At 46.3% G+C, this 14,571-nt stretch overlaps 1 protein-coding gene across 1 annotated transcript in view; it reads right to left on the reverse strand.

Annotated features, from left to right (window-relative positions):
* Window positions 1–1,868: 1,868 nt before the first annotated feature.
* Window positions 1,869–14,571, reverse strand: part of BMERB1 (bMERB domain containing 1) — an 821,757-nt gene continuing 809,054 nt past the window's right edge. The window contains exon 6 of the mRNA XM_086941442.1: window positions 1,869–3,804. Coding sequence (XP_086797568.1) covers window positions 3,692–3,804 — 113 coding nt within the window. The 3' untranslated portion in view covers window positions 1,869–3,691. The remainder of the gene's footprint in view (window positions 3,805–14,571) is intronic.

Raw genomic sequence — 14,571 nt, forward strand, 5'->3', positions numbered from 1 at the left:
AAGGGTCTCAAAGAAACCCTCTTATTTACAAGGTTATGTATAACTTGTTTGAGGGTTCTGTTATGTGATAACATTGGTATATATTAATCAAGATTTGTTTTATATATTATTTGTTCATTCTGTATTATGATGTTATGTAGCTTTGCTGTATTTTTTGTTGATGTAAAGGAGGGAAGTGTGTGGTATCTTGTATTATACATAAAAGTGACATTTTAAGAATTGTGACATAAATCCGACTTTACCAATAAAGAGGACTTTAAATTACAATTTGTTAGACACTAAACTCAACCTGGCTACCTACTCCCAATTCAGGTTATCCCTTATTAAATGTAATAAGGTAACTCATTGTTTTCCGATAGAAGAGATAGGCTTTGCAGTAGTGAGAATGGAATTTAGGAGCTTTTCTCTGCCAGGACTCGTAAAACTTTAAAGTACATGTCCAACTTTTTTAATAAATAGCACCCTGCCCTCCGTGCTGGCCAGGGCCTACCCTAGAGGTGACATACATGTATGAAAATGGAAGGTTTGGGACTGGCAAAAGGTTTAAAAATGCACACCCAGGCTGCAATTGCAGTCCTGGGACATGTTTTACAGGACTACTTAAGTGGGTGGCCCAATCAATACAGCAGGCCTACTAGTACATTTAATTTACAGGCCCTGGGTACATGGGTACAACTTTTCTAGGGACTTACTACAAGTAAATTAAACGTACCAATTGAGTATAAACCAATTCTACTATGTTTAGATAAGAGAGCTCAAGCACTTTGTGCACTTTAACACTCCTAACTAGTGATAGATTCCTAAGGCAATCAACGAGATCAGCAAAAATAAGAGGGGTGAGGGCAAAATGTTTGAGGGAAGATCACCAGAGAGTGACCTTTGTAACAAAACCAAAATCAATAATCTGCATACCCAACATTTCTGATTTATTTTTCAAGGATGGGAAGAGCCCTGTCTGACGGAACAAGCTGGATGCAGATGTTTGTGAAGATCTTCAAATGATCTCATCATATGATTATTCTATACCTCTTTATTCTTACATAGTGTCCATTCAGAGAATGTTGGTGCATAAACAACATTATGGAAAAAGAAAAGTTGTGAAAAGTGCATTTGATTATAGCACTCTGATCTGAGCCAGCATTCCACACAGCTCCCCATGTCCAGGCCCAGCTACACAGTCTGGTAGATCTCTTAAAGGCAGCGCCCCAACATGAACAACTGAAAGGAAGAGTCATGGCACATTTTATTTGTGCCATGTAACTGTAACACCCACTTGTGCAACTTCCCTGCATCACACAGAGGTTAAATAGTGGTTTAAGTTACCACTGCCATCCAGGTATCCTTACCAATACTGTGCCCTTCCTTCTAGGGGCTATATGAAGACCTCGACCATGGCACCATTAGACAGCTTTACGCCTTACATTAAAAGTATGGGTGAGGGGCTAGGGCAGGGAGGCCAGGTTTGTGACATGTGCCTGGCCTGCCTCTTCTCACCACAGTGTTCTTAGGGCCATATGTACTAAAGCATTTTCCCATAGACACAGAATGGGTCAAATCCTTTACTACATCTGGCCCTAGGTGTCTTCCCCAGCAGCTTCCGGGAGGAAGAGACTGCAGGAACTCATGAAGGTGGCGATCAGAAACAGTTTGCCGACAGGACCCACATTTGTTTTTAAAATAGGATTCTTCTGGTTTTGTTGACCATTCTTGTGGTACAAAAAAATAGTTCAAGAGACTGTCTCTTCAAGGCAAAGTAAAGGGACTGAATTTAAAGGGAAAGCAAAGTAAGAACTATATAATTGATTATGCAGAGGGGAGAAGTCTGCCTCTAGAGGCACAAAGAGCAACGCAAGAAGCACACATAAATCAAAAGTAATACACACTTTTTTTTAATTAAAAAGATACATTGTGAAAATGGTGTTCGAGAGGCAAAACCATGAATTACAAACAGCAAGATAAAACATTGATTAAAGAAACAGTGGGAACACATGGCCTGATTTCTGGATGTGGTTAGTAGTGGAATATCATGATCCTCAGAGGAGAGAAAGTGTGGGGTAAATTCATGGGTGAATTTTCTTCCACCATAAAATACTTACGGTGGAGAAAACTCCTCCAGTGGACTTCCACCAGGCTTAGCATTTTCTCAAAAAATAGAATGTACCTCTACACCCCTACACAAAGTTAGGCCTAAAGTCTTTAAAGCACGCACAAGATTCATATGAATTTTACTCAACCTTTCTCTACACAAACATTAGCCTCTCCTACAAAAAGCTCTCTCCTGGCAATACATAGATCCCAGTCGTTCCATAACACGGCAGATGATGACCTCAGGCCGATCATTACGAACCATTAACTTTGAAAGTATTTGGCAGGGCGAGAGTGACTGATGGAAATGTGCCAATTTCCTCACAATATATGAAAAGTGAGACTCCTCTTTCTCTTCAAGGCCACTTGGCACTCACTCAGGCTCTTACAAAAGGAAGAAATAATCTGAACTGCATCCTTTGTCTACCAAGCTTGTGTAACTACAACAAACTACCAGCTTGAAGGGCTCATGGAATGCACTCAACAGGGCCTACTCCGCGGGAGAGGTTGCCGCCTTCTCTACACCTCTGATCCACACAACAATGAGACAGGAACTCTAAGGAGTACTTCAAGGTCGTTACTCCGAGGTGTCCCCTGGGCTGCAGGTGAAGATTTACAAAACACGAGTAATAAAGCCAACTCTATTTAATTAATCAACTGGTCTCTGTTTGCATGGAGCAAGTCTGTGCACGTCGTCTTTTGACAATACCGCTCTTTTATGGGCAAACAAACCTTTGGTGTGAAAGTGCTTATTTAGAAGCATGCCTTGGGTTGACATGCCATGAAAATTTGGATCAGCTGATTAGTGACCATAATATACATTTTCCACCCAATCCAAAAGGTAAAACTATTTGTAGTAGCCACGTAACCATTCCTTGGCTCAGCAGCCTAGCAAGGATGCTGTGGATCCTAATCCTAATGCAACCAAGCTAAATGGGCCCTCTTTCTAGCCACTGCAATTGGGATGTGATGTGCCCCTCACACTCTGGGCTCTGGTACCATTGCACTGAAGACATCCAACCACTTTTCTTGACTACAAACTATAAAAGGGGCCAAAGACTTGTCACGGGTACACTGTCGTAAGCTGGATTTCAAATTACAGGTAGACCTCTACCTACTCGTTGTACTGTACGGTATAGTAGATCCCTTATCACTTTATGAGAAATATCCAGGCCCTTCCCACACCATTCAACATATAACAACGCTTTAAAGAAAACCCATGACAAAGGCAAGGATTTGTAGATGCCTAACATTAATATTTGATGTATATATGGTAAAACAAATTTTGCATTCTGATCGAAATGTGGCCCCTCACACTTTTTTTTATATACAAAGAAGCTCTGGTCATTGGAGAGCTGATATCAATATACAAATATGAGCATATCTGTATACATACTCCTTTACTAGCATGCACACACAAGTGTCCCATGCAACAGTGAAGGGTCCTCTATGGGTACATTGTAAGGAGGTCACTGTAACATTCACTGCTACTAATGTGGAAATAGAAGATTTTCTTTCAGGTGGTTTAAATCCTTTAATTTTATAGCTGTATCCAATGAACTCGTTGCACTTAAGCGGACCGATGTGACTGGTGACGCGGCAGGCGCTACATAATGCTGCACTGTGTGGCTCCGCAGCAGTCTTTGATGATGGCGATGCCGGCTTTGGCCACGGATGGTTTGACTGGCGGCAGATCTCCCTTCTTCTCTGTTGCAGCACCTGTGACAGTGAAAATACAGAAATACAGATTTATTTGAATTAAAGAACCAATATCTGCCAAAAATGCTGTCACATGATCAACGAAAGTCTGCTACAAAGTGTAAGATCCTATCAGAACTTAAAAATTCCTTGATTTCTAAGCGCAAATTCACTTTTGAAATCCACAAAACATGAATTTACACAATTTAAAAGGTTTAGTGGTGCATAATATCCAATGTGGTGTAATTTTGCACAAGTAAATCTTTTTCAGGGGCACGGGAGTGGGCGCTCCAGAGCAGGGGTGCTCTGCAAAGATTGTGCACATCCACAAATGCACATGCCTGTAGTTATTCACAAGCATTGTCATTACCTATTGCCATGGCCACTGGAATTATGCAGCATGGTTGACTTAATTAGGCTGCAAGAAAAGGCAAACAAGGCAGTGGAATACGGCACAGTTTGTCATAGTATTAGTTTGTCATTTTTCTTCACAGTAACACTGTCTATGCATACATTTCACCTTATTAGTACCAATGTAACATCCAAACACAGCAATAAGCAACTGAAAGATGAGCTGTCAACTTTTGCAAAGGACCTTCCACTGCGTCGAAACACGTTGCCACATTTTTAGTAACTTTTGATCCGTTAGAGATAGAAATAATTTTGTTTGTTAAAATCTGTAGATTATGCAGCAGCATGGATTATGCTACAAATGCAGCAAATGCAAGGCGCCACCCCCCTTCGGGGAGTGGCGTCGTTAGTGGCAGCCAAAGGGCCGACCCAGCAGAGGTTCACTTCCGGGTCAGCCGACCCGGAAGTGAAAAGTGGGCGAAGGCCAATTGAATCGGGGCTTATTGACGCCCCGGGAGTAGTCATAGGGTGCGAGGCTTAAAAGCCTGCGTCCATCTTAGGGGCTCCCTCTTTTGTTCGCTGACCGCCCAGGAGTCGGACGTCGCGTGAAGAAGGCATCGCGGGACCGTCGCATGGAAGTGAGCAGCGAGGGTCAATCCGACTCGTGATCCAGGTTAGTGGGCCGTGCAGTGTGTTGCGTGGTTGTTGGAAGTGACATGCATGCATATCTTTAAAGCGTGCGAGTGATTTAATTTGAGAGAGCGAACGGAGGCGGGGAAGCGTATCGCTCGGGGCGCGTTGAAATCTGATGAGAGGAACGGGTTGCAAGCATCGTGAGTTGCGCGCACACGGGAAGGCAGCGGAACGGGTGTGTGGCTGACGCAGCGATTAGGATTCCCTTAGCGCTCTCAGCTCCCTACTGAACTACGTTATTTTCGAATTGAATGGAACAATGACAGAGCGCTGTGATCTGGGGTCCAGCGCGGTAATTTGTAAAAGTACAATGAGGACTCCGGTAATACCCGCCTTAGTAATCAGTATCATGCGGACAGCGGGGGTCCCTGGGTAAAGCGTTTTTCTGCACGAAGTGGATGAGATGCATCCCCCCCTCCACCTTCAAAGAATTACAGGGATGGCGATCGCATGAGGGCCAGCAAGATATTTATGGGCTTTAAAGGTTGAGGCTCCTTGATGAGGTATTGGGACAATCTTTTTGGAGAAGGTCATGTTTATAATAATGTTATTTAATTAATACATGGGGGCTTTTCGTAGGGGATAACGGCATTATGTTTATGCAAGGGCTGTTATCAAATATCAGGCACAAACCCATTTTATTTATTGTAAGGCTGGGGGAATGAATCTATAAGAAGGATTGCATTTAGCATATGGGGCTATGGAGAGAAGGGCAGTAAACGAGCAGTCAGGTTTCTTTTGTCATCACACCCAGGGGGGCAAGCGCATGCGCATGAAACACAACCTTATTCATTTGGAGCGAGCTCAAGCCACAGTGGCCTACGCCTGAGAAAATAGGGTCCGGGTAAAGGAGAGCACGGTTTATCCAAATGCATGTAATGTCAGTTAAAGAATTTTAACGCTTGTTTTCTTTAAGTGCAGGATGCCGCCAAAAAGGTCACGGAAGGGCAAAGAGCCCTCAGCCAAAAATGATGAGTACCTCGCTTTTACGGAGCTGCTGGAGTTCACGAGAGAAAAAGGCGTGTATTGGGTGCTAAAGAACATGCGAGAAGGGGCTAGAGCAGACGCGAATTCTCAGGAAGAAAGAGGGAGAGGCAAGAGAGTGAGGCGTACGCCAGAAAGGTTTAAAGATGCAACAAAAGGCAAGCGGCCCAGGGCGGCAGAGCCCCAACCAGCATCACCAGGTGAGGAGGAGGTGCTAGAGACAATTGATTTGAATTCAGTCGCAGATAAGGACAAGGACGGAGTGGAGGGACAGCATGTTACTGCTAAGTCTACACAAATAGGAGGGATCCCTGTCACTCATGTGGGGGTGCCCTGTTCACAGGGTACGTTACCGCCAGTAGTGGCGCAACCAGGTAGCGGAGTGTCGCAAGTGTGGGTACAACCCGGAGGGGTCGCACAGTTACCAGGGATGCAATTTTATGGTTCTCATGGGCAAGCAATTGGTAATGGCCCTATAAGCTCGATGATCCACACCATGACATACCCGACAAGTGGGGGGCCTGTAATGATGAATGCTTACTCGAATTTAGGGTGTCCACCACAGGCCCCAATAGCTAACACCGCTGTTGATTTGTCTGTGTCTCCTAATAGCCAGATACAAGGGGGGGCTGGGGGGCAACCGACAGGTCACCCAATGCTGGCATTCAGCCCGTTAATGTTTGGTTCATCCTCAATGACCCTATCGCCATCTACGGGGATCACCTGGCACGTTCCAGCAGATATAAAAGAAAAGATACTCAGAGGTGAATATGTGGACGTGTTTGACCTCATTAATGCAGGGGTGGCGTCAGGGAAGTCCAGAGGTGGGAAAGAGGGCGAATATAATCAAAAGAAGTCATGGGTAGAGTGGTCCATGAAAAATTGGATCACGGGATTTGCCATTTATGCCGCAGTTATACTGGAAAAATATCCCGTGTTGGGTCCTCAAATGATGAGTTATATATCCCTGATACATGGTGCTGCAGCTGAGTTTCCAGGCCTGGGGTGGTTAAAATATGATAAAATGTTCAGACAAATGAAAGCAGTCCACCCAGGTATATCATGGGACCAACGGGAGATCAATCTATGGCACACAGTCTTTTATTCTTCGCCCTCAACGTCTAAGACTAGTTCCCCAGTCCTTTCGGAGTGACAAAGGAGTCGGTGATAAAAAACAGGCCTGCTGGCAGTTTAACAGAAATGAGTGTACTAGGGGGACCTCGTGCAGGTTCAAACATTGCTGTTCGTACTGCGGGGGAACATCCCATCCAGAAATCAGATGTTTCAAGAAAACTGGAAATCCCAAAGAACAGTCCACCCATACCACCCCAAAAGGAAAGCCACCTAAAACATCCGACAAGGCTCCCAACTCCCATTAAACGTCATGTCCTGACACACCTCCTTAGTAAGTATGACAAACTTGAGGAGGCTCAATTCCTGCTTCACGGCTTTACATTTGGTTTCCGTATCCCGTCTTCAGCATCCCCCACTAATGTCCCGCCTCGCAATCAAAGCTCAGTGCTTCAGAACATGGAGGCAGCGCGAAACAAGATCATGAAAGAAGTCTCCTTGGGGCGGGTCGTGGGTCCTTTAAAAAATCTACCTAACCCTGATCTGGTCTGCTCACCGTTAGGATTAGTTCCTAAAAAAGAGGTGGGTAAATTCCGCCTGATACATAATCTATCAAGCCCCCCAGGGTTATCTGTCAATGATAAGTTAGACCCAGAACTGTGCACGGTGCGCTACAACGTTCGACACAGCCATTGAAAAATTGCAAGCGCTGGGTGAGGGAGCCTTAATGGCCAAAGCCGATATTGAGTCAGCGTTTAGGTTACTTCCTGTTCACCCAGAAGATACCAGGTTGTTGGGTTTCACTTTTGATGATAACTACTTCATAGACTTGTGCATGCCCATGGGATGTTCTATTGCTTGTGCAGTTTTCGAGACTTTTGCCAGGTTCTTAGAATGGGCGGTGGAGCAATTCCTGACCTCAGACAAATCCCATGCAGTGGTACACTACTTGGATGATTTTTTATTCATGGGCCCTAAGTGTTCCCAGTCATGCAGGAAGGCCCTGCTGGGCTTCCAGCACCTGGCTGGAGCTCTGGGGGTGCCATTGGCGGCGGAAAAAACAGAAGGCCCAACTACATGTCTGACATTTTTGGGCATTGAAATCGATACCAGAACAGGTGTGTGCAGGTTGCCAAAGACAAAAGTAGATGCCTTCAAGGCCGCAATTGATAGCTGCCTAGGAGCAAAGAAAGTAACGTTACACCAGTTACAAGTCCTCTTGGGCCAACTGAACTTTGCCTTGCGGGTCATACCAATGGGCAGGGCTTTCTCCAGGAGTATAGCAAGGGCAATGTCTGGGCTGCGTGCAAAGCACCACAGAGTGAGGTTATCAGCTGATGTGAGAAAGGACTTATTGATTTGGAAGTGTTTCTTGCAGGAATTCAATGGCACGGTGTTGTGGCGGTCAGCCAGCACCTCAAATGCCGATTTTGAGCTGTTCACTGATGCTGCAGGAAGTATTGGTTTTGGAGCGATTTTGGGCCCTAAGTGGTGCATGCAGCACTGGCCAGATGAATGGGTAGAACGAGGTCTGATCCGTAACGTTTCTTTCCTAGAGTTGTTCCCCATAGTGGTGGCGTTGCACTTGTGGGGGGATATGCTCTCAAACAGGCACATTGTATTTTGGTCAGACAGCATGTCAGTAGTGATGGTGATCAATAACCAGAGAGCAACCTGCACATGGGTGCTCCGTCTTTTAAAAGATTTAATATTGCAATGCCTGAGCCACAATGTCCATTTCACTGCTAGGCATGTTACTGGTGTTGAGAATAAAGCGGCTGATGCGTTATCTCGTTTTAAGTTGACAGAATTCCGTGCACTTTGGCCGCAAGCAGAGACGACAATGACAGCTTTCCCAGCGGAGCTATGGAAGTTTGGTGCCCCACTGCCTCCGAGTTGATAGCAGCATCCTTGGCCCCCAAGACTAAGTGTATGTATCAAAAGTCTTGGGAATGTTATATGACATACTTAAAGGGAGCGGGCCAAGTGGATGCTTTTGTGCCTCAGAGCGTGTTAGGATTCATAGTACAGCAGAAAGAGAAGGGGAAATCAGTGGCATTTATGAAGAGGCAATTATCAGCACTGGCATTCTATGCAGGGTTGCAGGGAGTTACAGACCCAACGAAGGACCAGAGGGTAAGAAGAGCGGTGAGGGGTTGGGAGCGCTTGATGCCTGGGGCAAAGGACTGCAGAAGGCCTATAGATGTAGGGAAGTTGGTAAAAATCTTGGACACGTTGCCGCTCGTTTGTTTTTCCCCATATGAGACCCAATTATTTAGGGTGGCCAACGTTTTAGCCTTTTGTGGAGCACTACGAATCTCTGAATTACTCCCGGCATCTAAAACAGATAGGGAGGGAGGCCTAAGGTGTTCAGACATAATAGAGTCAGTAGATGTCCTGAGACTCAGAGTTCGAAGGTCGAAAACGGACCCTTTAGGTAGAGGGGCTTGGTTACAATTGGGTAGAGTAGAGGGGGAGTCTTTCTGTCCAGTTAACTTGATGAGAGAGTTCATGCAAGCCAGGCCTCAAGGGGCTGATGATAGAGTACTGGTTCACAGGAATGGTCTGCCCCTCACCAGGTTCCAGTTTACAAGGGTAGTAAAAATGACCTTGGCAAAGATCGGGGTTAACCCGACCGACTTTACATCCCATTCTTTTCGGATTGGTGCAGCAACAACAGCTGCTGGCCTGGGGCTGCCCGAACAGGCGATTAAGAGATTGGGTCGTTGGAAATCCGCATGTTACGAACGTTATGTCCGCCCGAAATTAGTTTAACAGTCTTTATCATTTCTTTTCCGCCCCTTCTGCCTAAGACCGTTCTTACCGTGTCTCTTAATGTTTACTATAGGTACCTCCCCTAAGAGAATCCAAATATGTTGGTGCGGCCACTCCTTCATTCGCAGGGCGGGGGTGATCTTCAAAGAGACGCTCGAAAAAAGGGTGCACATGGTGCAAGGATGTGATCATCATTGGGTGGGGATAGGCGGGCAACTCCTAGCTGACGTCCCGAAGGATTTAAAGGCGGCTTTGGCCAGGGCATGCCTTATCCAGATGTATTCGTGTTGCACTGTGGAGGAAACGATATGATTCCGGCCGGAAGGAGAGGAGTGAAGGAGTTCTTGTTTTCTACTCTAGCAGCTGTCAAAAATATTTTGCCTGAGGCTATATTAATATGGTCTGAAGTCATCCCGAGGTTGGTATGGTCGCGGGGCGCACCCATGAAAGCAGTGAATAAATCGATAAAGAAGTTAAATCAGTCGGTGGCAGAAATCCTGCAGAAATCCAGCATTAGAACTATTCGTCAAGTTGATACAAACGTCCAGGCCGGACTTATATGCGGAGGATGGAGTGCACCTTTCAGAGGCGGGCACTGAGATATTTATAGAAACAGTCTTAGGAGCCATCTCCGAAGCTCTCGAGCGCGGGGGGGGAGGTCGAGTCCGCCAGTAAGCGCCTCGCCCTGTGGCGGGGTTCCGGACAAGAATACCACGGGAACTTCTTGTCCAGTGACAGTTTTTTACCTCTGAACAGGTTTTCTAAATCATCATGGACTCCGGGCTGGCGGGAGAGTTGGGGCTGACCTGCTGGTGGCCTTGGCTTCTCCAGCCCTACCCCGGAAGCCGCTGGTTGCCCAAGTGGTGGCACATTATTCACCTGCGGCTCTGTTGACCGGAAGGGGGTTAACGTAAAGAGAGCAGGCTATCTGGGTTGTGGCCTGCTGGCGCAACTCGAAGTTAAACCAAATGCCCATTGGAGAATGGGCGGTAAAAGAGTGTATATGTATATAAGTGTGAGTTTCTTAATGCTGTGATGTAAAAATAATTTGGACTATAAATAAAGAAATGGGGGTCAATGAAGTAATTGACCTGTGAACTTATTTTAATAAACATGCACACTGCAGAAAATCAAGCAAGACTCCTGAGTTTAATTGTTGAAGGGGGCCTCTCTTTAATGCATGCATTGGGGGGGAGAGTGCACTTTGTATGCCATCTATGCAAGGCGCCACCCCCCTTCGGGGAGTGGCGTCGTTAGTGGCAGCCAAAGGGCCGACCCAGCAGAGGTTCACTTCCGGGTCAGCCGACCCGGAAGTGAAAAGTGGGCGAAGGCCAATGGAATCGGGGCTTATTGACGCCCCGGAAGTAGTCATAGGGCGCGAGGCTTAAAAGCCTGCGCCCATCTTAGGGGCTCCCTCTTTTGTTTGCTGACCGCCCAGGAGTCGGACGTCGCGTGAAGAAGGCACCCACCCACCCATCCCTAAAATTAGGACTTCAGGCAGGGCAGTAGCGGGGTTCCGGACAAGAATACCACGGGAACTTCTTGTCCAGTGACAGTTTTTTACCTCTGAACAGGTTTTCTAAATCATCATGGACTCCGGGCTGGCGGGAGAGTTGGGGCCGACCTGCTGGTGGCCTTGGCTTCTCCAGCCCTACCCCGGAAGCCGCTGGTTGCCCAAGTGGTGGCACATTATTCACCTGCGGCTCTGTTGACCGGAAGGGGGTTAACGTAAAGAGAGCAGGCTATCTGGGTTGTGGCCTGCTGGTGCAACCCGAAGTTAAACTAAATGCCCATTGGAGAATGGGCGGTAAAAGAGTGTATATGTATATAAGTGTGAGTTTCTTAATGCTGTGATGTAAAAATAATTTGGACTATAAATAAAGAAATGGGGGTCAATTAAGTAATTGACCTGTGAACTTATTTTAATAAACATGCACACTGCAGAAAATCAAGCAAGACTCCCGAGTTTAATTGTTGAAGGGGGCCTCTCTTTAATGCATGCATTGGGGGGGAGAGTGCACTTTGTATGCCATCTATACAGAATTAAGCGGAAAATGCATTGGCAGCAGAAATGCATATTTCCAGTGACTCTGCCTACTACCTTCTCAAAACAAATGGATATTTCTCCTGTCAATAGTATTATTAAATCAATTACCAGAGCTGAAATGAAATGGAAAAGCTATAGGTGAAGGGGTTTCTACAGTGAGACAAATGTAATAAATGAAACGTGCATTTGTACTAGTAAAAATATAAATGTGCAGGTGCTTGTACATTATGTACAATTACGTTCAAGAGAGCAAACGCCTTCGTTGTAATTGGGAATTTACAAAACCTTTTCAGGAGTACTCTTGGAAACATTCATACATACACACAGGCATGCACGCAGTCACTAAACATAAAAGAAAGACACTTACTGGAGTGCATCGGTGATCTCGGATGAAGGCAGGTAAGCCTCCAAGGTTTCTGGAGGGTTGGGACTGCCGCCCCCTCTCATTGGCTGACTTTGTTATGAGGGAATGAGGGAAGGCAGCAGTTCCTTACTTGTCACAGAGTGGGATGGGGGTCAGCGAGACTGCTGGCCCCACCCTAGTCTGTGACGAGTGTCACTGATGGACACTCGACCCTGGGCACTTAAGGGCTACAAAACGGAAGCGATGGGCCCACAGTGAAGCTACCCCTTGTCATCACGGTGGGGTGGGGGGAATCATAAATCGCTTTGCTAAGCTGAGGTCCCGCTCAGAGGGCTGTGACAAACTTCAGCCCGGCAAACTTCAGCTCAGGCAGCCAGGCACCTGCACATTTAGTGTAAGTAGCCCCTGACTGGCTGACCTGAAGGTGAAGTGTCTGTTGGACTGACCATTGCTCAGCCGAACAGACACTTTCTGTTTCCAGAAGGGACTGTCCGCCACTGCAAGTTGATTTTAAGTCTGCAAATACCTCCATTTATATTGGTAAATTCACCCTTCATATTAAAAGATGTAAAAATGTATGCTCAAAAAATGAATTGCTCTCAAATGATATCAGACCAGCATGCTTTTATGTTACTCATGAGCAAATTTGCTCCAAGGCTATGGGCGTCCCATGGCGGAGATGTCTGTTTAGGTACAGTAGGAGAGAACCTTCAACATGCACATTCCCATGGGTATGGTGTAAGATGTATTCCTCTGCATGCCAGGAATGTGTTGAAAATAGTCCCTAAACTAGTGGGCTGCCGAAGGTTGGGTTCTTTCAAAGGGAAAAATAATCACTGGAGAAAACATTCCCCAATGGTTAGCATGTGCAATTTTACTTCTGTGGCACTTTTGCATAAGTGTGAATGTACACCTGCTACATTTTCGTTGTGTTAATGCCGTGATGACTCTCAGATGTTAAAGAATAGAAGGATTAGGGATGAACCGGATTGGGGGGAAGATCCTCTACTTGAGAGTAACCAGATCAGAGCACAATAGATCCAGTCCTGCTGTTTTGAGGAGCAGTTAACCGCATCGCTGCGGCGGTTATTTTTCCGCTACGCTGATTTTTTCTAAAAGCCGCGCTAGATGACAAGCTGAGCTCGTCATCAGCATCGAAGGGGTTAAAGAAGCTCCTTCAGTTTAAGGCTGGTTGGGTGTCTTGGAAGCAGTGGTGAGGTGAAGTAGAATTTGCATAGAAGGGGTCCCTGTGGCAGGCCAGGAGAGGATACTATACAAACAAGGGCCTCATTTATGAGGCTCCTTGTGCCATCAGAACTTCACTTTTTGTGACATTCCGTGGAGCAGGAGCCTGCTCCATATTTAGGAGGTGGCACTAAGTCACTTTTTTTGGCTTAATGCCGCCTCATAAATATTGTCCCTGTAATGTTAGTGTTTTCCCTCCAATAATACTCGAGGAAGCCATTGTGCAGGTACGCAGGTTAGTATATTTATTTATAGAAGGAGAGCGCCAGAATCGCGACTGTCTCGTTCGCGAGCTCTCCGCACTCTGTCCAAAATGGCGGCCGCGCTCTACGTCGTTACATCGCAACGCAACGACTAGAGCGCAACACTGCATATCTCCCTCCTTTACAGATATGCAATGCACAAGAAAAAATAATGTCTTCCAGTCTACCTGCTGGTTGCTTCATTCCCGTCACTCACCTCAAAGTTTCGGTACTTGGCCGGCCTTACCACGGCTCTACCAGCACGAGTGCGTCTTACTGGAGTTCTGAAAGAGTTAACTGTTTCTTCTCGGGGGCTTTTTATCCCAGCTTGTTCTGTATTTATGGGGATTCTCCCTTGAGGTGTTCCGCTAGTGCTTCCCAGGAGTTCCTGGATGTCTGGATAGTCCGCTATCTCCCCCTTTTCTTCTCTCTCTCTCTTTGGGATTTCCCGTTTCTTCACCCGCCAGGATGACTTCCGTGCAGGGAGCCTGGGGATTTCCTGTCTGCCTTTCATCTCCTCTACCCTACTGCAGTATCTTGTTGCATTTGGACATCTGATCCAGAGGCCAAACTTTCCCATCGCTCAGCCGAGCGGGTCTGCTATAAACCTCTTCCACTTGCAGAGGTGCACTGAACTTACTGTCACCTTTCCTTCTCATCCGGGCTAGTTTTACTCGGACCCACTCTCCTCTCTCTAACTCCTTCTCCTTTATGTTGCGTCTCCTGTTATAATGTTCTGTATATATACTTGTGCCTTTTCTAAGTTGTGGTGGACAACTGCAGGGGACCACTTGCTCATGATGGTGTGCTCTTTCCACACAACGTTGTCCTTATTGAAGGGATCTCGACCTCTTAGGATCTGGAAAGGACTGTATCCTGTGCTGGTCGGGTTATCCTGCAGGCCCACAATGTGCACATCAATTCCTTTTCCCAGCCTTTTCCTGCTCCTATCGCTGACTGTACCGAGCCCATGATGACTCTATTAAACCTCTCGGCTAAGCCGTTTCCCGCCGGGT

Source organism: Lissotriton vulgaris, chromosome 10 (genome assembly GCF_964263255.1).
Source record: "Lissotriton vulgaris chromosome 10, aLisVul1.2, whole genome shotgun sequence".
NCBI lineage: Eukaryota > Metazoa > Chordata > Amphibia > Caudata > Salamandridae > Lissotriton > Lissotriton vulgaris.